Genomic DNA, 27,318 nt, shown 5'->3' with positions numbered 1-27,318 from the left:
AGCCTCACTGGATCCCATCTTCCAGCTTCAAAGTTAGAGCCTCATGGAGATTTCTAAGCAAGAAGATGGCCCAAAGGGGTCTTAACCATTTCAGAACGAAACATATGTAAAATAAATGAATCAATGAATCAATCAGTCCCACAGGTGCTCCCCCGTGGCTTCAGGTGGCAGACTCGGCCTGAACTGACAGGCTGCAGGGATGGTTTTTCACTGCCTCCATGAGATTCCTGCTCCTTACATTCATTCAGTGGTATCGAATTAAAGCAGCTTGGTCCAGTGGATAGAGCACGGGCCTAGGGGCCGGAAAGACGTGGGTTCTAATCCTTGCTCGTCCACTTTTCTGCTCTGTGACCTTGTGGAAATCACTTCACTTCTCTGGGCTTCAGTTCCCTCTTCTGTAAAATGGGGACTGTGTCCAACCCAATTATCTTGTATCCAACCTGATTATCTTGTATCTACCCCAGCATTTAGAACAGGGCCTGGCACATAGTAAGTGCTAAACAAATATTGTTGTTGTTGTTGTTGTTATTATCATCTCTTGAGCGGTTACCTTGCTCAGCAAAAAAATTGTGCTATTTGTTAGGCACTTACCAGCGAGACTGTGAGCCCCACGTGGGACAGGGACTGTGTCCAACCCAATTTGTTTGCATCCACCCCAGCGCTTAGTACGGTGTCTGGCATATAGTAAGTACTTAACAAATACCATAATAATTATTATTATTATGTGTCAAGCACTGTACTATGTAAGTCCTGGGACACCATCCCTGTCCCAAATGAAACTCACATTCTTAGGTAGGAGGGAGACCCCCAATTTGGATGGACTAAGGTATATTTAGGCCACTTCCAACTTATCCTCCAGGTGAATAATTGAACAGAACGTGAAACAGCTTCCTGGTTTGTCCATTAATTTCACTAAAAGTCATCCAGAGAGGAGTGAGTGAAATCGCTTTTTAATAAAATTTGAAATTACAGGATTGTCTGATCATGACACTTGCCATAAAGAAGTTTCCTAGAATTGTTGTTTGAGGTCTGATCAATCTTCAAACTTGGAGGCAGTGGGGCTGGTGGAGACAGCAGGGGGCTGGGATTGAGGAGACCTGAATTCCAGTGCCGGTTTACATGCTTGTTGCGTGATATAGAGCAAGCACAAAACCTCTCTGGAGCTCAGATTCCTCCCCCTTTTTAAAATGGGAATGATAATACCGGCCTCCCTCTTCCCCACAGGGATTTGTGAGGAGAAAATGAGATCACGAGTGTGAAGCGCTTTGGAAAAATCCAAGTGCTATTAAAAAAACACAGAGTACTATCTAGCCTCATTCTTTAAAATTTTCATTCTGAATGATCAAAATCACCCTCTTCCGAATAAGGCAAGTGTCAGAATTAATTGTCAATCACTTCAAATTGCTGGAATAAACAGAAATGCAGAGAATGAAATTGGTATAGGTGAAATGGGGTAAATAAAATAGACTGAATGTTCCCTTGTGTCCAGATGGTTATCAAATCTGTATATATGCCAAATATTGTGTTTCAGATGAATATGAGTAAATTTGGGTCCTTTATTTTATGCTGTGTTGTATTTTCATTTTATCAGGCCTCCTCCTGTTCTTCAGAGGATTTGTCAACTATCTTAAAGTCAGAAACATGTCGGAAAGTATGGCAGCAGCTCATAGAACAAGATTTTTCTTCTTGTATTAGAGGTAAGGAAAAAAATTTAATTGTTGATCAAGTGTATGACAATAAGGTGAGTTTCTTCCCATTGAAGGCTTTTTTAACTTATGTGCCTATCATGTTTACGTCAGTGGTTGAAATTTAGTGGGGACCTTTCTACAATTTTGGAAATCATCAAATCATTTTAAAAATGCATTTTAATTTTCATGTTTAATACGAAATAAAATCTTCCCATTTGCCCCGACATACCTTCCACCTAAGGTTCAAAATAATGAAATAGCTGCTTTTTGAGGTTTATTATAGGATATATTTAAAATGGCATAAAATGTATGTTCTGGGGAAAAGAAAAAGTGAAGCCAAATACCTGCAAAGAAAAGCAGTTTCGCAATTTTATGTGTAATGTCCTTCTGCAGAAATAAAAATCTGAGGTAAAAACAAATATAAGTTAAAAATGATTATGTGCTTGTTTCAACAATCCAGATTAAGAACTAAATATGCTAAATGAACCAAGTAGAAAGTTTGTTTTTAAAGAAACCTACATTTCAGGGTACGGCAAGATGACAGAGACCCCTTAAGTGAAGGAAATGATAGAAGGAAACCAACTGTGATCCACTGGTTAGTTTCTTTGACCCCTACTGATTTAAAGCCCCACAAAAGTGTCTCAGTCGCTTCACAGGATTAGTATTTTTCAAACTTTCAAACGTTTTTCAAAATCACAACATATAACTCTCTGGTGATCCTTAAAACATGAATTCTGTTATTTTGAGAAAGTACATGCAATGTTGAATTGCATCGTACTCTCCCAAGCGCTTAGCATAGTGCCCTGTCCATAGTAAACATTCAGTAAACACGACTAATTGATGTAGCTTTAATTTGGCCCTCGTTAATATAGAATTCATGATAATGAGACCAGTTTCTTCCTTCAGTCAATCAACAATATTTTTTGAGCACCTACTAAGCATTGAGAGAATCCAACGGAAACAGGTACACATTCCCTGTCCTTGAAGTCTCTAATGGGACAGAGAGATGGACAAAATACTCTTTACAAAGAGGGCGAATAAGAGGCCTAAGTGCTTTCCCAGTACTGTTGGCTTTGATTGAAAGCAGAAAGTCATCTGCCTATATTGTGGTTAACAGAGCTTCAGTTTTGCTACACAGCTTATCCAGCAGAGACCTTAAAGGACAGAAAACCAAATCTCCATTGGGCAGGTTTAGTGCTAGTTGGTGAAGGCATCAATGGTATATATTGAGCACTGACTGTGTACTAAGCACTTGGGAGAGTACGCTACAACAGATTTGGCAGACATGTCCCTGGTCCACAGCGAGCTAGTTTCCACCACCGCTGACGGGTCACATTAATGTCTATCTCCCTCTCTAGGCTGTAAGCTCATTGTGGAAAGGAATGTGTCCATTTATTGTTGGATTGTACTCTCCCAAGCGCTTAGTACAGTGCTCTGCACACCGTAAGCACTCAATAAGTACGACTGACTGGAAGTGCCCCCAGAGTGGCTGAGGGGGCGAGCAGTGGGCTTGGGAGCTGATACAGACCAAGGACAGTGCCCATGAGGTGCTCTGCTGATCTAGGATCCCAATCCTGAAGGTCTCACTGGAACCCAGGGAAGATAGAGCCACAGGTCCTCCTTGTGAGGCAGTCCTATTCAATAGTATTTATTGAGCGCTTACTATGTGCAGAGCACTCTACTAAGCGCTTGGGATGAACAAGTCGGCAACAGATAGAGACAGTCCCTGCCGTTTGACGGGCTTACAGTCCTAGGGACCAGGAGCATGGTAGGAGGGAAAGGGAATACCGGCAGGAGCTGAAGGTGGAAACTCTGCTATGGAGATACCAAATAATAATAATTGTGGTATTTGTTAAGTGTTTACTTTGTTCCAGGCACTGTACTAAGTGCTGGGGGATATACAAGGTGATTGGGTTGGACACAGTCCCTGTCCCACATTGTACTCCCAGACTTAATCTCCATTTTTCAGTTGAGGTAACAGGCCCAGAGAGGTGAAGTGACTTGTCCAAGATCCCACAGCAGACAAGTGGCAGAGCTGGGATTAGAACCCAAGTCCCTCTGACTCCCAGGCCCGGGCTCTGTCCAGTAGGCCACGCTGCTTCTTGAAGGTGGTGGTCCCTTTCTGCACCCCTTTCCCTACTGCTCCTATGGCAGATACTCCCACTTTTCTCCTGCCATCCCCAATGCCCTGATCTGGCAAAATGAGTTTTTAAAATACATCCTGGATAATGCCTCACTGTGAAAAAGTTGATGGTAGAATTTCTTTTTTCTAATCCTTTTGAAGGGGAAGTGGTTGCCTTTGCTTGGGAGGAAAATACCACTTGATTCTTAAATGCCTGTAAAATTAGGTCGTTTTCATTGTCACTTAGGTTGATGCCAGTTCTCAATTCTAATTCTTTCTTTATGTCTAGGCTGCATCCACCAGACATTCCTTTCCAATGTGAAATTTCCAGATGATGGGTAAAACTCCCAACTTAATAGAAGACTGCTTAACAGAGAAGAAAAATCAGCGAAGACAAAGACAAAGCTTTTCAGTACTATCACCGGGTCCTCTATTAAATATGTATAACGAGTATTACCTTCATATGCACATTGGCATATGTGCTAATATTAAAATAGGGAATTGACAAGTAACAGACCTTTCGATTGATATCGGTTAAAGTGCTGTCAGACCTGGTTAAATCAGTGTTTTGAGGTAACAAAGACTTAGATGGAAACTCGTCTTGTAGATTGCATGTACCACTGACTGATTGATCGGAAGTTTAGCTAAATAAAAATGAAATCTCTCTAATTATTTAGCTCGGCCAGTTTGGGACCTTAGGTGGACCGGCTACATTACGGTATACATCGTTAAAAAAAAATGTAACTGAAGCCTGATGTGCTTAGTATTTGAAGGGTCTTGTCAAATTTTGATCAAGGCACCGCTTCCACTGCTAAAATTCTTTCCCTCTGTAAATAGCCCTGTATAAATTAGTGTCTGAGTCACCGTCTTAGGGATTGTGTCCAAGTATTTACTCATTCATTTTAAATTAAGTTCACTCTTAATACGGATAATATATATTTTTTAACAATTTGGATATCAAAGGAATAGATTGCCTTAGGAGTGATTTCTGCGAGAGGGCCAGAGTACCAGATGTCCTTCAAGTGGAACATTTTCCTTCAGGTTTCAGTGGTGTCGGAACAAAGAACTCGGTTTGTCACGTTGTTCGGCCACCTTGAAACGGGACTCGTTTTAGCTATTATCACATTTGTTTTATTTAAGGCATTTTTTGAATAAAACTCATCTGTCCGATTAACTCATTTAGGGTTCAGTCTTTGGGGAAAAAAAAAGGTGCATCTCCTAAGGTGGGTTTGGAAGTCATTTTAGAAATAGGCACTTTTCTTTAGGTGATTACTCTCATTTTTGAAGTTCAGCTAACAAGTAACGATCTGCACTATTAATAGCTGCTTGCTTTTCCGAAGAAGGGGGATTAACCGTTGAGGAAATCATCTCTCATTTTGGAGCATGTGAAGTCTGTTTGGGGTGGTGGGAATCACTTGGGGGCTGTGTTTGCTACCTGGATACAATAGGTCGCCGCAACCTTCATCACAACTGGAAGCCAGACCCCAAAACATGCAGTCTCCAACATGTTGGCACCTTGGCAAAGCCATTTACTCCTCATTCATTTTTAATTTTTTCAACTTGATCCTTAGTTTTCAATTAATAATGAAGTTAAGGAGACTGTCGCTTCAGTATTAGAGCTATGTGAAATGCAGAAATGGTAAGATTGTTCATTTTATTTTAAGTCTTTGCAACTGATTAAAAGTAATTCAGGGGCAAATGGCCTCCATTTCTGAGAAAAACAGTCATTACTTTTGAACAGTTAATTTGCAAGCTCTTCTGAATGTCATCTGAATTTTTTCCTATGCTTTACTCATTGTCTTTATGGTTAGCAAATAAAACATATGGTTTTGTTTTGCTAATTGAGACTCTTTGTTTTGGTTTTTTTTTCCATAATTTGTTTGTTCCTCTTTGAAGCTTTCTTGTGTAAGTTTAGAGCTACAGTGTCTCAGATAAAATATCAGTGGGTCAGTATTAACTAAAAGTCATTACCTGAGTTGTTTAATTCCTAAGGGACTAATTCTAATAGCCATTTAAGAAATTTGAAGCGAGCTACTTCTTTCCCTTGTTGCCTGTATTTGGGCTCGTTTCCTATTAGAGTAGAATTGTTTCTCGTATGTTCAGCGGAAAGATGATTATCCAGTCCTCAAGTGTGCAGAGGACAGATCATCTAGCCTAAGGTTAGTTTTTCAGGGGCCCACCTAAGATTGATAAATGTGACTTAAAAAAAAAAAAATTCAAACTCCCTACCTAATACCTGAATTGTCCCTCGTTTGATTCATTTGGACAGTTGGCTTTCTACTCTGATTATTTGTAAATGTAGTTCCAACGGTCGATCACTTATAATGACTTGCTCTGCCAGCAGACATCTCTTTTTACTGAAGGTCAGCTTTAGACTAGTATTTTTCTTCCCGCTACTGCACCACTTTCTGAAGGAGGCTATGTCATTTCCCATTGACCAGCAAAATTTGCCCCTTTGTTCTGATATAGAGGACTATATGGGGTTAAGTGTGGATGTTAATTTAAAGTGGATGTTATCTAATACACCCCCCCCCCCCCCCCCCCCGGTGATGCAGTGTTGTGGTAGACTGAAATCTCATCAGCAGGAACAAGGGAATTGGGATGTTATTTTCAAAGACCCAACAATCTCTTCCAGATGTATCAAATGCGGCGTACTTCCCTTGCTATTTCCTGTGGGCTTGGAGAGGGGCAGCTGTCTCTATATTCTGGGAACACCTGGTCAGCTTTGCCCTCTGCCTTCAAGCTTGGAAACCAAAAACCGTGTGGTGTCAGGACAAGGGGAACCAGAAACAGTTTTCAAATGAACCCAGATGGGTTTGGAAGTTAAAACTTCCCGGAATAAAAATTCCGGGAAACTTTCCACTGTAATTCAACATCGTGGACTTGAATCAGAAAAATCCCTGCTTGATAGTTTTCTTCTGCAAAATGATTTTCACCATTTACACCGTTAGAAGGAAGTAGTTCTACTTTTCTGAATACTGGTGTTTGTAGAATAATTTGATACTTTGGGTTTTATTTTTAGACCTGGCTTTGAATAATGGGCTTTCACCATCTAGCTTTGTCATCAATCAGGCAGTCAGTCGTACTTATGGAGTGCTTACTGTGTTCAGAGCACTGTACTAAGTGCTTGGGAGTGTATGTACAGCAATAAGTGGACACATTCCCTGCCCACAATGAACCTACAGTCTATGTCATCAGTACATCAGTGCTGGGCTTGTAATGCCAGCCCCATAATAGACTTTCCAAACTAACTCCATCCCTTGCATCAGTAAACCTTATATCTATCTATACTTTATCAATTGGAAAAATGCCAAATATGCAGATAGTGAAGTCCTAGTCGACTTCAGAATATGTGAGATTTTGTTACCCTGATCATTTACTTTGAGAAACAGAGTTCCATAGCTTTGTAAAAAAGAAAAAAAAACACATTTGCAAAAGAGAATGCCACATTTTGGGAAAAATTGCTTTTCAATCATATTTATTGAGTGCTTACTGTGTGCAAAGCACTGTAGTAAGCTCTTGAAGCACTCTACTAAGTGCATACTTTCCTTACTTTTTAACTTTTTTCCCTCAGTTGCCTTCATTTCACTCTTGAATGTGCACGTGGAGGACAGGAATTCAAAAAGTTAGCAATCAATCTTCACCAGAGGGCGGAGAAGCAGTGAGGCATAGTGGATAGAGCACAGGCCTGGAAGTCAGAAGGACCTGGGTTCTAATTCCTTACCCACTCCTACCTTACCTTGCCACTTTCCTACCACAACCAACCCTGCGCACTTCACTCCTCTGATGACAACCTAGTCACTGTACTTCAATCTCATCTTTCTCGCTGCCATCCTCTCGCCCACGTCCTGCCTCTGACCTGGAACACCCTACCTCTTCGTATGTGACAGACTACCACTCTCCCCCTCTTCAAAAGCCTTACCTGAAGGCCTTCCCTGACCAAGCCCTCATTTCCTCTTCTCCCACTCCCTTCTGCGTCACCTGTGAAGTTGCATTTGCACGCTTTATTTCCCGCACCTCAGCCCCATAGCATTTGTTTATATATCTGTAATTTATTAATTTATTTATATTAATGTCTGTTTCTCCCTCTAGGTAATCTTGAGGGCAGGGCATCTGTCTATCAACTCTGTTATAGTGTACTCTCCCAAGTGCTAGTGCAGTGCTATGCTCACAGTAAGTGCTCAATAAATACGATCAGTTGATTAATCCTGCTCTGCTGCTTGTCTGCTGTGTGAACTTAGGCAATTCACTTCTGTGCTTCAGTCACCTCATCTATAAAAAGAGGATTAAGACTGTGAGCCCCATGTGAGACATGAGATGTGTCCAACTAGATTAGTTTATATCTACCCCAGCACTTAGTACAGTGCCTGGCACAGAGTAGGTACTTAACGGACACCGTAAAACAAAAACAAAAGCAAAAAGTGTCTACCCACTCTTATATTGTTCTTTCCCAAGTGCTTAGTACAGTTCTCTGCACACAGTAAGCTCTCAGTAAATACGATTGACTGAGCTAATTCCATATTTCGTTTTTCTGTGGGCTACACAGCATGAACCAGTTGTGTACTCTTTCTGAATTTCCCAAGCATTTAGTACAGTGAACCAGATCAAGTGGGTGCTCAGTAAATAAAAATAATTATGGTACTTATTAAGCACTTACTATGTACCAAGCACTGTTCTCAGCAGTGGGGTTCTCAGCAAATTAATCAGATTGGACAGAGTTCCTGCCTCATATGGGATTCATAGCCTTAATCCAAGGCACAGAAGTTAAGTGACTTGCCTAAGGTCACACAGCAGACAAGTGGCAAAACCATTATTAGAACCCAGGCCCTTCTCATTCCCAGGCCAGTGCTCTGTCCCCCAGGCCGCACTGCTACTACATCTTGTTTTTAAGACTACTTTAAAATGAGATCATGATACTTGTCAGAGAAGAGAGGAGTTTTTACAGTGGCCCCCAAAATAAATCGTCTCATTTTTCATTCCTCTTCCTTGTCTCCTACTAAGTTTGGAGGGCAGCTCACCGTGGAAAGAATTCCATTCAAAAGACTATTTTCAATTTTAGGGTGGAAGACCCCCTGACCAGAAAAGGTGAAGTGGTTCAAAGGCACCTGAAGCTAAGCACTTAGTATGTGTCAAATTACTGTTCTGAGTGCCAGGATAGGTACAGGTTAATTAGGCTAATTAGACATTGTCCCTGTCCTGCATGGGACTCACAGTCTAAGTAGGAGGGAAAATAGGCATCCCTGACAGTTGAGGAAACTGAGGCATGAAGAAGTGGCTTGACCAAGATCACGGCAAGCAATTGGCATAGCCAATATTAGAGCTCAATTCTTTCTGACTCCTAGGTCTCTCTACTTTCTACTAGGCCACACTGCTTCTCATTTTGAACGATTGTTGGGAAATGAGAATGGAATGCTGAGAAATGAGAAAGTGGTGGCTTATAAATTCTCTCCTAGAACTTCTCCAATTTGGCTTCCATCTTCTACACTCCACAGAAGCTGCCCTCTTCAAGGTGACCAATGACCTCTTTGCCAAATGCTATAGCCTCTACTCCATCCTAATCCTCCTAGACCCCTCAGCTACCTCTGACACTGTGGACAACCCCCTTCTCCTGGAAACTTTATCCAACCCTGGATTCACTGACACTATTCTCCCTTGGTTCTCCTCCTATCTCTCTGACCACTCCTCAGTCTCTTCTGCTGCCTCCTCTGCCTCCCACCCGCTGACAGTAGGAATCTCAAGGCTCACTTCTAGGTCTCTTTCTGCTCTCCCTCTACACCCACTCCCTTGAAGAACTCATTCACTCCCATGGTTTCAATTACCATCTCTATGCAGATGATTCCCAAATTAACATCTCCAGCCCTGACCCCTCTCCTTCCCTGAAATCTCTGATTTCCTCCTGCCTTCAAGACATCTCTACTTGGATGTCCCGCCGACACCTCAAATAAAATACTTCCAAAGCTGAACTCCTTATCTTCCCACCCAAACCCTGTCCTCCCAATCAATCTCTTTCCCATCATCTAGACAAAGCCACTATCCTCCCTACTTCACAAGCCCTTAACCTTGGCTTTGTCCTCAACTCGTCTCTCTCATTCTACCCATGTATTTGATCTGGCACCAAATCCTGTCAGTTCTACCATCACAATATTGCTAAAATCCACCCTTTCTTCTCCATTCAAACTGCTGCCATGCTGATCCAAGCCCTTCTATTCCACCTTGACTACTGCACCTGCCTCCTTGCTGAATTCCCAGTCTCCTGTCTCTCCCTACTCCAATTCATTATTTCCCTCTGCCCCCCCTTCACCTCAACAAAAATGTTCAGTCCATGTCTCCCCACTCCTCAAGAACCTCCAGTGGCTACCCATCCACCTCCCCATCAAAGAGAAACTCCTTGCTATTGGCCTTAAAGCACTCAATCAGCTTGCCCCATTCTATTATTATGGTATTTGTTAAAAACTTATTATGTGTACTAGGCTCTGGGGTTGGATGCAAGCAAATCGGGATGGACAGAGTCTCTATTCCACATGGGGCTTACAGTCTAGATCCCCATTTTACAGATGAGGGAACTGAAACACAGAGGAAATGAAATGACCTTGGGCAAGTCATGCAGCAGACAGTGGTGGATCTGGAATTAGAACCCATGACCTTCTGACTCCCAGCCCTATGTTCTATCCACTACGCCATGCTGCTTCTCCAGTAACAATGATGATGGTGGTATTTGCTATGCACTTAATATGTGTCAATCACTCTTCTAAGCACTGGTATAGATACATGTTTATCCAGTTGGATACAATCCCTTTCCCACATGAGGCTCACAAATCTGAATTGCCATTTTACATATGACGTAACTGAGGCCCAGAGAAGTGAAGTGACTTGCCCAAGATTACACAGCAAACAAGTGGCAAAGCTGGGATTAGAACCCATGACCTTCTGACTCCCAGGTCCGTGCTCTATCCACTATGCCCCCGCCCACACGCTCCGCTCCTCTAGCACCAGTTTACTCACTTTGCCCGATCTCGACTACCTGGCCACCAGCACCTTTCCCACATCCTCCCACTAACTAGGAACTCCCTCTCCCTCCATAGTCACCAGACTCCCATTCTCTCCATATTCAAATCTTCCTTAAGTCTCATCTTCTCCAAGAGTCCTTCCTAAATTAAGCCCTCTTTTCCCTGGCTTGCTCTCCCTTCGCTGTCATCTATGTACTTGGATCTGTGACCTTTGGACATTTGATATTTGCTCCACCCCCAACCCCACATGTATATAACTTTATATATTATAAATTATATTACTGTCTATCTTCCCCTCTAGACTGTAAGCTCACTATGGGCAGGGACCATGTCTATTAATTCTGTTCTATTCTCCCAAGTGCTTAATAATAATGATGGTGTTTGTTAAGTGCTTACTCCGTGCCAAGTACCGTTCTAAGCACTGAGGTAAATACAATGTAGTCAGGTTGTCCTACGTGGGGTTCATAGTCTAAATCCCCATTTTACAGATGAAGTAACTGAGGCACAGAGAAGTTAAGTGGCTTGCCCAAGGTCACACAGCAGACAAGTGGCAGAGATGGGATTAGAACCCACATCCTCTTACTCCCAGGCCCGTTCTCTTAAGTGCTCTTCACATAGTAAGTGATCAGTAAATGTGACTGGTTGTAAATGCCTTTTATTCTAGGATAGTCTTCTTGTATTATACTCTTTCAAAAGCAAAGTACCTTGTTCATCTTCCTCATGGCATTGCAACTGGTACTGTATTGGGAGAGAGTCCAGGAGGGGAAATCAGCTGCCCAAAATAGTCGTAATAATAACAATATAATGATAATAATTGTGTTTGATAAGCACTTACTATATGTCAAGCATTCTCCTATGCCCTGGGGTAAGTACAAGGTAATAAAGTCCTACACAGTCCCTTCCCTATGTGGGGATCACAGTCTAAGAAGGAGGTAGGGCAGGGAGTTAATCACTGTTGTACAGAGGAAAAAACTGAGGCACGAAGAAGTGGAGTGACTTGTCCAAGGTCATGCAGCAGGCAAATGGAGCTGGGAGTTCCAGGGAGCTGTGGTCTTTCTGCTAGGCCATGCTGCTTCCCATAGATTCCATAATTTGATGCTGTCACTCAGCAGCAGTTTGGATCAATCGATCAATTTGATTTATTGAATGCTTCCATGTGCAGAGTACTGAGTGCTTGGGAGAGTAATAATAATGTTGGTATTTGCTAAGTGCTTACTATGTGCAGAGCACTGTTCTAACTGCTGGGGTAGATACAGGGTAATCAGGTTATCCCACGTGAGGCTCACCATTAATCTCCATTTTACAGATGAGGTAACTGAGGCACAGAGAAGTTAAGTGACTTGCCCACAGTCACACAGCTGACAAGTGGCAGAGCCAGGATTCGAACCTACAACAGAATTGGTAGACATGTTCCCTTTCCACAATGAGCTCACAGTCTAGAGGAGGAGGCAGATATTAATATAAGTCAATTACAGATAGGTATCAAGTGCTGGGGGAATGAGTAAAAGGAGCAAATCAGGGAGGCACAGAAGGGAGTGGGGAAAAAAGGAACAGAGGGCTTAATCAGCAAAGGCCTCTTAGAAGAGATGTAAGGTTTTGAAGACAGGGAGGGAAATTGTCTGTCGGATATGAAGCTGGAGAGCATGGTCCCCAGACCCCAATGTGAGAAACATTGGTGGATAGGTGTGTCAAAAAGAAGTCTATGAAAACAGTGACAAACTAGAGCAGTAGCTCTTGCTAACCCAAAGAGGAATTACCAGAAGTAGGTCAAAATGTAGTCAGCAGATATGTCATTTTTACCTCGTTGGACTGGGCAAGGAAATGCTGATTTCACAAACGAGAATAGTTCTGGTCCCAGATTGGCATTTCAAACAGAAAATTGTCATTTATTAGGCTCTTTATTGTATCTACAATAGGCAGAAGAGGGTAGTGGATAGAGCTGACCTATTATGATGCGTGGTGCTACCAGTAGAGGTCATTGTTCCATAGGTAGAATAGAGTAATAATGTTAATATCGATTCATATTTCTGACCCTTGTATTTTTTGCTAAGCCTGACATTTAGGTCTGTTTTGTGTCTACAGCCTTAGGAAAAAGTGGAACTATTAAGAAAGATAGTAAAGCTTTACTTTGACCTTTGATATTGTTATAGAATATATTTCAAAATGAAAGACCAAAGGTTGGCCCAAATGTTTTCTTTCTTGATTATAAAAAAAAGAATAAATTCCAAACTAGCTATGGAATCTAGGTTAAGATGCTTTCAGATTATAAACTCGGCTCAAGCCACCCAACAGCCTAGCTCATCTTATTTACAAAAGAAGTGTAGCTTGTATTTTTCTTCCATACTGAGCATCCGCAAATATTGGGTAAGTAGTGACTTTGGGATAAAAAAGAGATCAGGAAGAGATAAAAACCCACAAATACCCCAAGAGAGTTTCACAGCCCTCAGCTGGTTATGCTTTGTAAATTATGACGCTCTTTTAAACTTTAATGTTTCTGCAACAATGCCACCATTACTGTTGTTAAGGAAGATCATACTTCAGCAGTTTTTACTGGCGCGAGACTAGAACTTTACAAAATTATGGGAAAGGGAAATGAAATTTGCCTCAGAATGTTTTGGGTCAGATAATGGCTTTTAAAGAAACAACTAGAGGTATGTGTTTCTAGTTGTTTTTTTTTTTTAATTTGAGGGACGGTGGTTATGTCTATTTAAATAAGGGTTTAGGTGGTGGTGATGTTCTGTGTCCTTTCCTGGCCACTGCAAGAGTGTCTGAAATAAAATTTAGTCAAGCCTGAAGTTGTGTGATTTGCCACACAGCCGGCATCTTTCTCACTGAGTCCGAGGTTCGTATTCAGCCATGCCTTACAGATATTAAATGGATTCTCCTGGTGGCTGAGGGCCAAGTGCAATCTGTTTTAAAGATAACTTGTAATGCAATTTGACACACACAAACGTTCAACTTGATGGCTCCTTATTTGGGGTTTTGTCCGAAGTATCCCTCTGAACCCGTTCCTTTCAGCTTTAGCATCTGTCAGCTGCTGTTGTCACTAGGAACGATTGCCACCGCTGAAATACAGATGCCAAATTATGTATGGTATTTGTCCGTTGTGTCTAGGTGTTTTGTTTTCTGTTTGGCTGTCTCTGGACTGAGTATGGGCAAAAGAGGAAAAGTCAAGAGTGTGAAGGTCCTGATTGTCCTTTTGATGGAATCTATCTGCTCCTAGACTAATTTTGATTTGTTTTGGGTTTTTTTCCTAATATGAAGTGGGTAGGAGAATAAGATGCCTCTCATTTCCCTGACAACCCATTTACCTTTTGTATTTTGAGTGAATCAACAGTGAATTATTTAATTCATTATGCAATTCGCTAGCATACTGCATTTTTTGGAACTTTTGACTGGAGTTTCTTTTTCTCAGGGTATTGAATCTGGGAAAACTTAGAAGGAAAAATGATATATTGCCTTCTTGATGGAAAAAAAGAGAGCCCTTTCAAAACTGATATAATGTGAGTATTCTATAAATTAAGGATGCATAAAAACATTGCAGCAGTAACTAAATAAAAAGAATACTGCTGATGAGATGATTTTTATTTGTTGAAGACCAGCTGTGGTCAGTGTACTGTACTTGGCAAAGTATACCACAAGTCCTTACTTGGAAGGAATTTACAATATACTGGAGGGAGACAATCAGAAAGAGATGGTTAACATACAATGGGAATGAAAGGGAAACCTAGTTACAAGTGGTAAAAAAGTAAGCTGAACTATCAATAAACAACTGAGTAAATAAGTGGAATAAATAAACCAATATACACATGAACAGTGGCTATTGACATGACAAGAAAAGTGAGAACTAATCAGGATATGACCTCTGGAAGAGTTTTTTTGTTTGTTTTATTTTGTTTTTGTTTTTTGAGAAGGGTGTTAAGGTGAGGAGGGTTAGGGTTTGTTAGATTTAGGTTGTCAGGAAGTACCAGCAGGGGAAATTGTGTTGGAGATGGGAGAGTGGAGAGTGAGGTATGGTTAAGAGGGAACAAAAGGAGTAACTAGCAAAAGCCTAAGGTGTAGCAGGAAAAGAGAGTGGGAAGGTAAGAGACAATTGGTAGAATAATAATGTATTTGTTAAGCACTTACTACGTGCAGAGCACTGTTCTAAGCACTGGGATAGACACAGGGTAATCAGGTTGTCCCACGTGAGGCTCACAGTCTTCATCTCCATTTTACAGATGAGGTAACTGAGGCACAGAGAAGTTAAGTGACTTGCCCACAGTCACACAACTGACAAGTGGGGGAGCTGGGATTTGAACCCATGACCTCTGACTCCCAAGCCCGTGCTTTTTCCATCGAGCCACGCTGCTTCTCATCAGTCTAAGTGCTTGCTGTGTGCAGAACACTTGGGAGAGTATCATAGAGTAAGGAGACACAAACCCTACCCTCAAAAGGGCTCACATTCTGGTAGGTGCAGGATTAAGAGTAGCCCTATTAATTAACATTAATACTGTCGTGGGACTTTGATTAGTAAGAATTTGTCAAGAAAAATTTAAAAAAAATCTGACCCCCACAATAATGGTACTATTCATTCATTGTATCATATTTATTGAGTGCTTACTGTATGCAGAGCACTGTACTATGCGCTTGGGAGAGTGCCATACAACAATAAGCAGACATATTCCCTGACTATAAATATATATATATGTATGTATGTTTTGGCCACTGATGCTCATTCCCCTCCAGGAATTGTGGGATAGACCAGTGAAAATCCTTTTGACTCATAATTTCAAAAAAATACCCATTATGGAGGGTGCAGAAAATTAAAACCAACAGAATTCACATCGGTGATCTTCTCAGAGGCATGGCTGCATACATTTCAGTGGGTATTCTCCTTTAATTATAGTTAGATTTTAGGCTGATCAGTGTGTATTACTCTTAGTATTTTTGGTTTTTTTCCCCATTATCAAATGGGTAGGTGAGGTACTGTAAGCATAATCATATGAAATGAAATTTTTGATGGTACTTTTAAATATTTTTCAAGCCTAGTAAGTCACAGTCTTTTAAATGAAGTCCTATTTACCTTTTTTTAAAAATTTTACTGGAGTTAATGTTATTCGGCATACCACAGTGCTCATTGCATGTTTTGTTGAACTGCAAGATATCCATATTTAATTTTCCAGCATTCATTTTGTCCAGGCTAAACTAAAAAAAAAATAGTTTTTAAAAAATTAATTTTAATTAAAATATGTTGTCAACTCTTGACAAAGTGTTTTCCGAGCAACATTCATGCACATATCTGGTCCATTCCCGTTCTGTTTGGCAAAGTATACTTTTTTTTTTTTCCTTTTGCCTGCATGTAAATCAGTTGTTTCAGTTGTTATATATATTTTTCAGGCCAACTGGTCTTTGTTGGCATGTAGCACGTGAACAGTATGTGAGGTTTTTTCAAGGGAAAACCCTATACCGGAAATAAATATATATCATACATCTTCCTTATATTCCTGTCATAACATTAAATCTATCCCCAGGAGTTTATTAGCAACCATTCCGTAACTAAACAGCCTGTCTATTTTATTCCAAACCTTGTCAAAAATTATATTAAACTAAGTAGTATACAAATCAGTCATGTCATACAATTGTAGCAACTAAGAGTGAATGAAGTTCTTCATGTATTAAAATTCTGGAGCTGTGATATATCCTCTTTAAGAACATTTCTGTTTTGTACTCTAAACAGAGATGTAAATTTTACTTCCTGCTCTGCACAAGCTTCTCAAATGGCATAGGGAATGGGCTGAGGGAGGTGAAGATTTCTAGTTCTTAATGATAATAGTATTGTACTTTGCTTTGGAACTCTTTAGAAAAATTAAATTTGCATCAGTTATCTGATTTGGACCTAACAGTATCCGTCTGAGGGAGGCATCATTATCCCCATTTTACAGATGGAGAAATGGATGCACAGAGAAGCAGCATGGCCAAAGAAGGAGCACGGCCTAGTGGTTAAAGCATGGTCCTGGAAGTCAGAAGGACCTGGGTTCTAATCCTGGCTCCACCACATGTCTGCTGTGGGATCTTGGGCAAGTCATTTCACTTCTCTGGGCCTCAGTTACCTCATCTGTAAAATGGGGATTAAGACTGTGAGCCCCATGTGTGAAATGGACTCTGTCCAACCTGATTAGTTGGGTCACGTCCTCCCGCGGTCCTGGAACGCCCTCCCTCCTCACCTCCGCCAAACTGATTCTCTTTCCCTCTTCAAAACCTTACTTAAAAATCACCTCCTCCAAGAGGCCTTCCCAGACTGAGCTCCTCTTCCCCCTCTACTCCCTCTGCCATCCCCCCTTTACCTCTCCGCAGCTAAAGCCTCATTTTCCCCTTTTCCCTCTGCTCCTCCACCTCTCCCTTCCCATCCCCACAGCACTGTACCCATCCGCTCAACTGTATATATTTTCGTTACCCTATTTATTTTGTTAATGAATTGTACATCGCCTTGATTCTATTTAGTTGCCATTGTTTTTACGAGATGTTCTTCCCATTGACGCTGTTTAGTGCCATTGTTCTTGTCTGTCCGTCTCCCCCGATTAGACTGTAAGCCCGTCAAACGGCAGGGACTGTCTCTATCTGTTGCCGACTTGTTCATCCCAAGCGCTTAGTACAGTGCTCTGCACATAGTAAGCGCTCAATAAATACTATTGAATGAATGAATGAATTAGTTTATACCTATCCCAGCATTTAGAACAGTGCCTGGCAAATAGTAAGTGCTTAACAAATACAATTTTTTTTAAAGATCAAACCATTTGCATGAGGGCAGATAAAAACTCTTAACTATTGGCTTTAAAGCACTCAATTACGTTGCCCCCTCCTACCTCACTTCGCTACTCTCCTACTACAATCCAGCCTGCTAGTTCATTTCTCTAATGCTAATCGTCTCACTGTTATCTCGATTTTGCCTATCTCACTGCCACCCTCTCGCCCACATCCTACCTCTGGCGAGGAAGGGTGTTCCCTGGAACACCCTTCCTCCTCATATCACACAGACCCTACCCTACCCTACCCTGCTTCAAAGCCTTATTGAAGGCACATCTTCTCCAAGAAGCCTTCTCTGACAAAGCCTTCCCTGACAAAGCCTTCCCTCCTCTCCTTTTCTACCCCTCCCTTCTGTGTCGCCTTGATTTGCTCCCTTTATTCATATTCATATCCCCTCCCAGCCCCACACCACATATATACATATCTGCAATTTATTTATATTATTGCCTGTTTCCCCCTCTAGCCTGTGAGCTCGTTTTGGGCAGGGAATGTGTCTGTCATTATAGTGTACTCTCCCAAGTGCTTAGTACAGTCCTTTGCCCACAGTCAGTGCTCAATAAATACAGTTGAGTGAATGAATGAATGAAAGATAGACTGGTGCCAGAGATGATGAAGATAAGGATGGCATTTGTTAAGCGCTTACTACGTGCCAAGCACTGGGGTGGTTACAAGATAATCAGGTAGACACAGTCCCTGTCCCACATGGAGCTCACAGTCTTAATCCCCATTTTATAGATGTAGTAACTGAGGCCCAGAGAAATGAAGTGACTTGTCCAAGGTCACAGCAGACAAGTGGCAGAGCACAGATTCGAACCCATGAGCTTCTGACTCATAGGTCCATGCTCTAACCACTATGCAGTGCTGTTTTTTCTGGTCTCCCAATATCCATCCAGATCTATGTGTTTCCCCCTAGACCACGCTGTCTACAGGGCACCTTGAGAGAGCTGGAATCCAGTGTAGCTTCATTACAGTCTTGCTGCAGGCTTGGGGAGAAGCAGCAAGGCCTAGTGGATAGAGCATGGGGCTGGGAGTCAGAAAGACCTGGATTCTAATCCCAGCTCTGCCACTTGTCTGCTCAATGACCTTGGACAAGTCACTTCACTTCTGTAAGCCTCAGTTATCTCATCTGTAAAATGGGGATTAAGATTGTGAGCCTCATGTAGGAGAGGGACTGTTCAACATGATTATCTGGTATCTACCTCAGGCATCATGGTCTAGTGGATAGTGCCCGGGCCTGGGAGTCAAAGGACCTGGGTTCAAATCCCAGCATTGCCACTTGCCTCTTGTGTGAACTTGGGCAAGTCACTTTACTTCTCTGTGCCTCAGCTACATGATCTGTAAAATGGGGATTAAGACTATGAATCCCATGCAGAACATGGACTGTGTCCAACCTGATTAGCTTGCATCTACCCCACTATTTAGCATAGTAACTCTCATACACTAAGCGCTAAAGAAATACCATTAAAAAACCAGATATTTAATCCCCATTTAACAGATGAGAATCCTGAAGAAGAAACTGAAGAACAAGTCTCTGTTGGTGGATCCCAAACTGGGAGGTTTGATTTTGATTTCTGACCCTTAAATTGCCCCATTGTGACCCCAAATTGAAGAGTGTGGAGTCAGGTTAGGGACTGGACAACACTGGACTTAAGACCCTTCCCTAGTGGGGTTGGAATTTGGTACAATTTCCCCCTCCCTCCACATCTTACTTGCCCATTGCACTTTTTCCCCTGAGACAGGGACAGAGCAGAAAGTGGAAGTGACTCTGGGAAAGAAGGGCTTCAAAGCCCTCTCTGCACTCCTCTCATGGAAAGTTCCAGACACCTAGCAGGCTTTTCTCCCCATCCCACTCTCCCATAGCTAGGCCCCAGCTCCTATGTACCTTCAGGCATTGCCTCCACAGCAATCTAGGCTGTAGAAAACTGACCAGGCTTTTTTGTGACTTTGTATTAAAATGTACAGCTTCCATCAGTAGCCTGATTTGGGGAGGATGAAAAGGAAGAGATGGCTGTTATTTCAATCAATCATATTTATTGAGTGCTTACTGTGTACAGAGGACTGTACTAAGTGCTTGGGAGAGCACAATACAACAATAAACAGACACATTCCTTGCTCACGGCCAGCATACTTATGCTATGAAACTCATCTATGGATTGACATTCCTGTGAAAACTACCTGGAATGAACTCCCAAATATCAGTTATGACCTGCTTTGTAGAGGCAGTTGTGAAATTTTCTTCACTGATCTAAAAATATTCTAATTTATTGAGAGATAAATACAAATGGATGCTCTATTTTTAGAGCAGAATGTTTGTTCTTAATTCCTGGAATGTGTTTTTTTCCTCTCTTTTTAAAAAAATGTCAAGCACGTGCACATCCATCTGCCTTGATCCACACCATAAGTGATGGGCAATTCAATAATGGATTAAATTAATCTTGTGAATTTCTTTCCAGGACTTTTGGCATTCTTAATTTGTGGTTTATAAAACCCATTGAGATCCTTAAATAAAAGATACTAGAATGTTTAAAAGCTGATATCACTTATACCAATAAAATTAATCTCCCAGTTCAGTTTGATCATTCTACCTTAGGGCTATGCCTATTAAAAAAATTTAACTTTAAAAGCTTAAAAGCAACATGCAAGTCTACAATCAGTGGTATTTACTGAATGCTTACTGTGTGTGGAACACTGTATTAAGCACTTGGGAAAGCACAATATAGCAGAGTTAGTATAGCTGATCCCTGTCTACAGTGGAGCTTACAATCTACAGGGAAGACAGACATTAAAATAAATTACACGTAGGGGAAATAGTAGAGTATAGGGAAAATTGTGGGAGACTTTCACCCTCATCTCTTCAAAATATGTTTTGCACTCCGGTCCAAATGGTTCTGAACAAAGAAACTCAAGGGATACTGTCCCTGCTTTTAGGCACTGACAACTGAAGATGCACCACTCACATTTACTATCCTACCGAACTCAGATAGCTTATAGCCTCATAAATGTGTGAAAGTTCGGGAAAATGTGAGTGGTTGGAGATACAGAAGCCATTTGACGTGTACTTATACTGGAGAGAACTAACGTGTTTCCTTGGTGTGCGAGGAAAGAGGAAATTCTTTCTTGAGGTGTGAGGAAATTCTTGCTGTATGAAAGATTGACCAGTTAAAGCCGAGAAGAAGTGTGGTCTTGTAGAGAGCAGCAGGGAGTCAGGACACCTGGATTCTAATGCTGTTTGACCTTATTGTTGTTTTATGCTGTCGAGTCATGTCCGACCCAGAGTGATGTCATAGACACTTCTCTCCCAAAACGCCCCACTTCCATCTGCGATTATTCTGGAAGTGTATCCATAGAGTTTTCTTGGTAAAAATATGGAAGTGGATTACCATTGCCTCCTCCCATGCAGTAAACTCGAATCTTCGCCCTCGACTCTCTCCCATGCCGCTGCTGCCCATCACGGGAGTTTTGACTTGTAACAGATTGCTTTCCACTCACTAGACACTGCCCAAGCTAGGAGTGGAATGGGTAGGCCTCTGCTTGACTCCCCCTCCTGTAGTCATGACTGGTAGAGTACTGGGAACTCTCCAGTACTGGAAACTCTCCAGGCGTGATCCTGAGAAGGGTGTGTGACCTTAGGCAAGACATTTAACTTCCCTATGCCTCAGTTTGCTCCTCTATATAAATGGAAATATAGTACCTGTTCTCCCTCCCTCTTCGACTGTGTCCCGTGTGGGATGGGTATTGTGCCTGATCTGATTATCTTGTATCTATTGTAGTACTTAGCACAATGCTTGGCTCATAATGATTGCAGTTTTTGCTAAGTGCTTATATGCCAAGAACTGAACTGAGCACTGTTAGATATAAGATAGGTCCCACTTGGGGCTCACAGTCTAAAAAGGAGGGAGAACAAATATTGAATCCCCATTTTGCAGATGAGGAAACAAAGGCACAGAGAAGTTAAGTGACTTGCCCAAGGTCATGCAGCTGGCAAGGTCACACAGCAGAGCCGGGATTAGAACCAAGTCCTCTGACTCCCAGGCCCAGGGTCTTTCAACTAGGTCACACTGCTTCTCCATAAGTGCTTAAGAATATATTAATGATTGTTATTAGCTAAAAGGGGAGACGGACAGAGTTTTGAAGTAGTGAACTTGAACCAAAGAGTTCTGCTTATGAATGCAAAGGGGAACTGTGTGTTTGGAAATTTCACTGTAGGAAGATCTGCCTAAAGATCGCTGGCAAGATTCTCAGAAGTCTCGGGTCTTTGGTTAGGTATACTTTTACTGGAGAGATGTTGGCTTTCTTTACGCCTATATTTGATTGGCCTTTCACTGATTAGGTACAAAATAGGAATGAACATACATTTAGTAACATGCCTTTCTCAGGTAAGTTGTCACCTCCTTTTCCTATTGCCTGCTCTGTTTTTGCTAGAGAATCTTTCAGATTCTCCAGTACCAAATCCCTGTGAAAGTCTGTGATTCTTTTTTTTGGTGTTTTTTTTTTTTCTCACAGTTCCTCCTCATTTCTGGTATTGCCCCCCCAGCATCTGCTTATGGTAGAATGGGGGTAGGAAGACTGATTTGTTTACTTGTGAGACTATGTTTTACTTCTTTTAGTTCCTGTGAAGAAAAAAAAAAAGACCAGAGGTGTTTACATAAGGGTAAATAATATCCGAATGCTTACTGAGTGGCTAGATGAGTATCTGAAAGGTAATGGTTTATGTAAGCTGAAAATCAGTCTGACGCTTATGCCCACCCAGAAGGCTCAATAAAACCTCATTCCGTTGTTCTGCTTAGAGTCGGCCTTCCTGAATTCAGCCAAATAAACTTTTAATGAGTGACCTATTTGAAAAAAAAAAAAGCCTCTCCTGGTTGCCCAATGAGTTGATAGGATATTTTTAATGCCTCTTCCCTAGCAGCCTCTGTTCCCTGGTATTTCCCCTCTGACTGAAATCTGACCAAAGCAGAAATAACACAAAGTAAACGCCACAGGAAAGAAATACAGTGCTGACAACAGCTGTCCACAGCACTTCGGTCTCCTGCTTTCAGAGTGAAATAAATTAAGCCCCTTGTATCGACCCTCTTGTGCCTGCCTCCGGCTTCAACCTAGGGGGAACTTTTTAGCCAGAAAGCAAATAGCCCAGGCTCAATGCTAGAGCCTGCCTAATTGTTAAAATAATGATGAAACGGCAGTCATAGAATACAGTCCATTTGTTTGGATGGAAGTAGCTGGAGCCTTCAAAAATAAAGTTATAATACCTCCTGAAACACAAAAAGGAAATGATTTGGGATCCTTTGCATTGTTTTAAAATAAGGGGTGAAGCTAATCTGATAGGAGGTGATCATCGAACCTCTTTTTTTTAGGTGGGAGATGGGGACAACTACCATGTCCTTTTAACCTACTGTGGGTTTTCAAATGGAGGGAATATTTTCACTTGCACAGATCGAAGGGACTTAGCCTGCAGCAGCTACTTCCGTCCTTTTGTTTACTAATTCTTTCCTTAGGAACTTTTGTAGGGAGCCTGGTGTTGTGAAATCTGAGGCAAATGTGAACAAGTTAGAATTAGGAATGAACAGAGTTTGATTAGAAAGTAGTTATTGAGGATATTGGACTTTTTTTTTTTACCTTTAGTCCTTTCACCTGGCTTGCTCAGGTGCAAAGATAGGGTGTATTGTCAGTCAGTCATATTTATTGAGTGCTTACTCTGTGCAGAGCACTGTACTAAGCACTTGGGAGAGGAATATCTACAAGAGGCCTTCCCTGACTAAGCCCCTCTTTTCTCTTCTCACACTCCATCTGTGTGGCCCTGACTTGCTCTCTTTGTTCTTCCCCCAACCTGGCCCCATAGCACTTGGTAATTAATTGATTTATATTAGTGTCCGTCTCCCCCTCTAGGCCATAAGCTCGTTGTGGGCAGAGACTTTGTTTATTGTTATATTGTTCTCTCTCAAGTGCTTAGTACAGTGCTCTGCACACAGTAAGCATTCAATAAATACGATTGAATGAATGAGAGTACAATCTAACAATACAACCGACACATTCCCTTCCCACAGCAAGCTTACAGTCTAGAGGGGGAGACAGGCATTAATATAAATAAATTACAGGTATGTACTGTGGGGCTGGGAGGGGGGATGAATAAAGAGAGCAAATCAGGGTGATGCAGAAGGGAGTGGGAGAAGCAGAGAGGAGTGCTTAGTCAGGGAAGTACTCTTGGAATTGCCATCGAGATTCAGACCAAACTGAACGTCTCCTGGGCAATTGTCTCCTCCATCCTTCTTTATAGGAGGCAGCATGGCCTAGTGCAAACTGTATGGGATGGGAAGTTGGGGGACCTGGACTCTAGTCCTTTTTCTGCCACTAGTCTATTGCGTGACCTTGGCCAAGTCATTTAACCTCTCTGTGCCTCAGTTTCTTCATCTGCATAATGGAGGTAAGATCCCTGCACTCTTTCACACTTAGGCTACAATCCTCATAGACGGGGACTGCATCAGATGGGATAATTGTCTATTCATCCCTGTATTTAACACAGTGTTTGTCACATAAGTGCTTATTACTCTGGCTGTGAGACCAGGATTTTTCACTTAGGCCCTCTATCAGAAATTCCATCATTCTCCCCTGCAAACAATCCTTACCATGCAGTGGCCAGGCAGGATCACAAAGGGGCCAGATCTTGGAATGCAGACAAACCATTGTCATTCATTCATTCATACATTCAATCGTATTTATTGAACTCTTACTGTGTGCAGACCACTGTGCTAGTCACTTGGACGGTACAATTGAGCTTCGGGCTTAACTTTGCTGGGTGGGATACGAGAGGAGAATGGATAATACCCTGAAATCTATAGTGTGGTGAACTGAAATGAAATATTCATTTAATATATGAATATTATTCATTGAACTCACTGAATAATTATTGAACATGTCCAAAACTGAACTCTTTATCTTCCCATCCAAACCCTATACTCCCATGTCTTTCCTGTCACTGTAGGCAATACCACTATTCTCCCTATCTCACAAGTCTCTAACCTGGACCTTGTCCTCGACTCATCTCTCTCATTCCACCCACATATTCAACTGGTCACCAAATCCTGTCAGTCCTATATTCACAATATTTGCTAAAATCTGCCCTTTCCTCCCCACCCAAACTGCTACCACCAGGATCCAAGCACTTGTTCTAGCCTGACTCAACTACTGCATCGGCTTCCTTGCTGGTCTCCCGGCCTCCTGTCTCTCCCCACTCCAATCCATACATAGCTCTGCTGAATGGGTAATTCATCAACAAATACACTCAATCCATGTTTCCCCACTCCTCAACAGCCTCCAATAGCTGTCCATCCACCTCTGCATCAAACAGAAGCTCCTTACCATTGGTTTTAAAGCCCTCAATCAGCTCGCCCCATTCTATTTCACCTCACTGATCTCTTACTACAACCCAGCCTGCACTCTCCACTCCTCTAGCACCAACTTGCTCACTGTGCCCTGATCTCATCTGTCTCACCGCTGACCCCTTTCCCACTTCCTCCCTCTGGCCTGAACTACCTCCCCCTCCATATACGCCAGACCACCATTCTCTCCAACCTCAAAGCATCACTGAGGTCACATCTCCTCCAAGAGATGCGATTAACCCTTTCTTTCCCACGGCTCGCTCTCCCTCCATCGCCAATCCAGTTGAATCTATGATCTTTGGACATTTGATATCCTCTCCAACCCCACAGCACTTACGTACATATCTTTAAATTGCATATTATTAATTATTTATTTTTATTAATGCTGTGGGCAGGAGTCATGTCTACCAGCTCTGTAATATTGTACTCTCCCAAGCACTTAGTACAGGGCTCTGCACACAATAAGCACTCAATAAATATCATTGATTGTTGATGTCTATCTCCCCCTCTAGACTGTAGGCTCATTCTGGGTACTAATTCCCCTAATTCTGTTGTATTGTACTCTCCCAAGTGTATAATGCTCTGAACATAGTAAGTGCTCAATAAATATCACTGTTTGATTGAGGTAGAATGAAGAAATACCTTAAAGACAGAGAGAAGGTGAACCTCAAACAATGTGTCATAGCAGTGGAGAAATGGGCTTTAGCCACTGGAAACAGCTCTGCTAAACCTTCATTCATTCATTCAGTCATATTTATTGAGTGCTTACTGTGGGCAGAGTACTGTAGTAAGCACTTGGAAAGTACAATTTAGCAACAGAGGCAATCCCTACTTCTGTTTTAGGGCAGAGGTTTGGGGAATATTGTAGTAACAGTAATTATGGTATTTGTTAGGTGCTATGTGCCAAGCAGTAGTAATAGTATTAAGTGTTAGTATTAAGTGCGCTTGCTATGTGCAGAGCATCATTCTGAGCACTGGGATGAAATGCAAAGGAGAGAATTAGACACAGCTCCTGTCCCTCAAGGAGCTCATTGTGTTACCAAGGGGAAGAAACAAAATCAGTGTTATGTATTGTGGGTAAAAAAATGCAACAGTACAGAAAGGGGTATTCTGGACATGACATCACCATCCTCCTTGTCCCATAAAACCCTCAGTCTTCATGTCAACCTTGACTCCTCGCTGCCTTTCAATTCCTACATTCTTCAATACCACTAAAACCAAGCGGTTATTCCTATAAAACAAATCCCAGATCCTTTTCTTTCCATCTGTCCAAGCAGCTACCATCCTGTACCAAGCTCTAGTCATATCACAGCTAATAATAATAATAACAACAATGGTATTTGTTAAGCACTTAGTATGTGCAAGGCACTGTATTAATCGCTGGGGCGGATGCAAGCAAATCGGGTTGGCCACAGGCCCTGTCGCTCATGGGACTCACAGTCTTAATCCCCATTTTACAGATGAAGGAAATGAGGCCCAGAGTTGTGAGGTGTCTTGCCCAAGGACACAGAGCAGACAAGTGGAGAAGTTGGGATTAGAACCCAGGTCCTTCTGACTCCCAGATCTATGCTCTATCCACTAGGCCATGCTGCTTCTCACAGCTAAACTACTCCATCAGTCTCCTTGCAAGTCTTCTAGGCACTGTTCTCTGCACCCAATCTACACTACCCACTGCTGACTGGATCATCGTCTTGAAGCCTCTAGACCGAAAAATCCTTGTGGCAGGGAATGTGTCCGTTATACTGTACTCTCCCAATAATGCTCTGCACACTGTAAATAAAAACGATTGATTGGTTGATTAAAGTATCGCTCAGCTCAAGTCTCTCCTCTCTTCTTCTCAAACTCCCCTGTCTCTCAGTGTCTCCTCTTGATTGTCTTCAAGATGTTCTGCAAATTGTCCCCATCCTACTTCTCTGCTCTCTTCAACCATTATTCCCCACCTTGTTCACTTCATTCCTCCTGTGCTAACCTCTTGACTCTTCTGCCTCTTTGCCCTTGCTCGTGCTCTTCCTTTTCATCTGTGAGCTTTTCGTGGGCAAGGAACTTGTCAACCAACTCTATTGGTACTCTCTTAGGAGTGGAGTCCAGTGTTCTGCATACAGTAAGCATTCAATAAATACCACTGATGGATCGATTTCCCAAAACCTGGAACTCCCTCCCCACCAAAATCCATCAGACCACAGAATGATGCATATCCGAAGTCCTCCTAAAATCCCACTTCCTCCTACAATCCTTTTCCATTTAGTCCCCATCACCTCGAACTGTACAATCTCCCTAGCCATTTCGAGAACATATTACATTTGTATTTACATCCTCCCTCTGCACTTCTGTATTTGTTT

General features: G+C 42.0%; 1 protein-coding gene across 1 annotated transcript in view; it reads left to right on the top strand.

Moving 5' to 3' along the window:
* Positions 1 to 5,655, top strand: part of NDFIP2 (Nedd4 family interacting protein 2) — a 99,601-nt gene extending 93,946 nt beyond the window's left edge. The window contains exons 7-8 of the mRNA XM_029073692.2: positions 1,592 to 1,697; positions 4,100 to 5,655. Of these exons, the coding sequence (XP_028929525.1) occupies positions 1,592 to 1,695 (104 nt within the window). The 3' untranslated portion in view covers positions 1,696 to 1,697; positions 4,100 to 5,655. The remainder of the gene's footprint in view (positions 1 to 1,591; positions 1,698 to 4,099) is intronic.
* Positions 5,656 to 27,318: the final 21,663 nt, after the last annotated feature.

Source organism: Ornithorhynchus anatinus, chromosome 10 (genome assembly GCF_004115215.2).
Source record: "Ornithorhynchus anatinus isolate Pmale09 chromosome 10, mOrnAna1.pri.v4, whole genome shotgun sequence".
Lineage (NCBI taxonomy): Eukaryota > Metazoa > Chordata > Mammalia > Monotremata > Ornithorhynchidae > Ornithorhynchus > Ornithorhynchus anatinus.
Note: the sequence above shows the minus strand (reverse complement) of the source record. Positions and strands in the feature narration are given on the sequence as shown.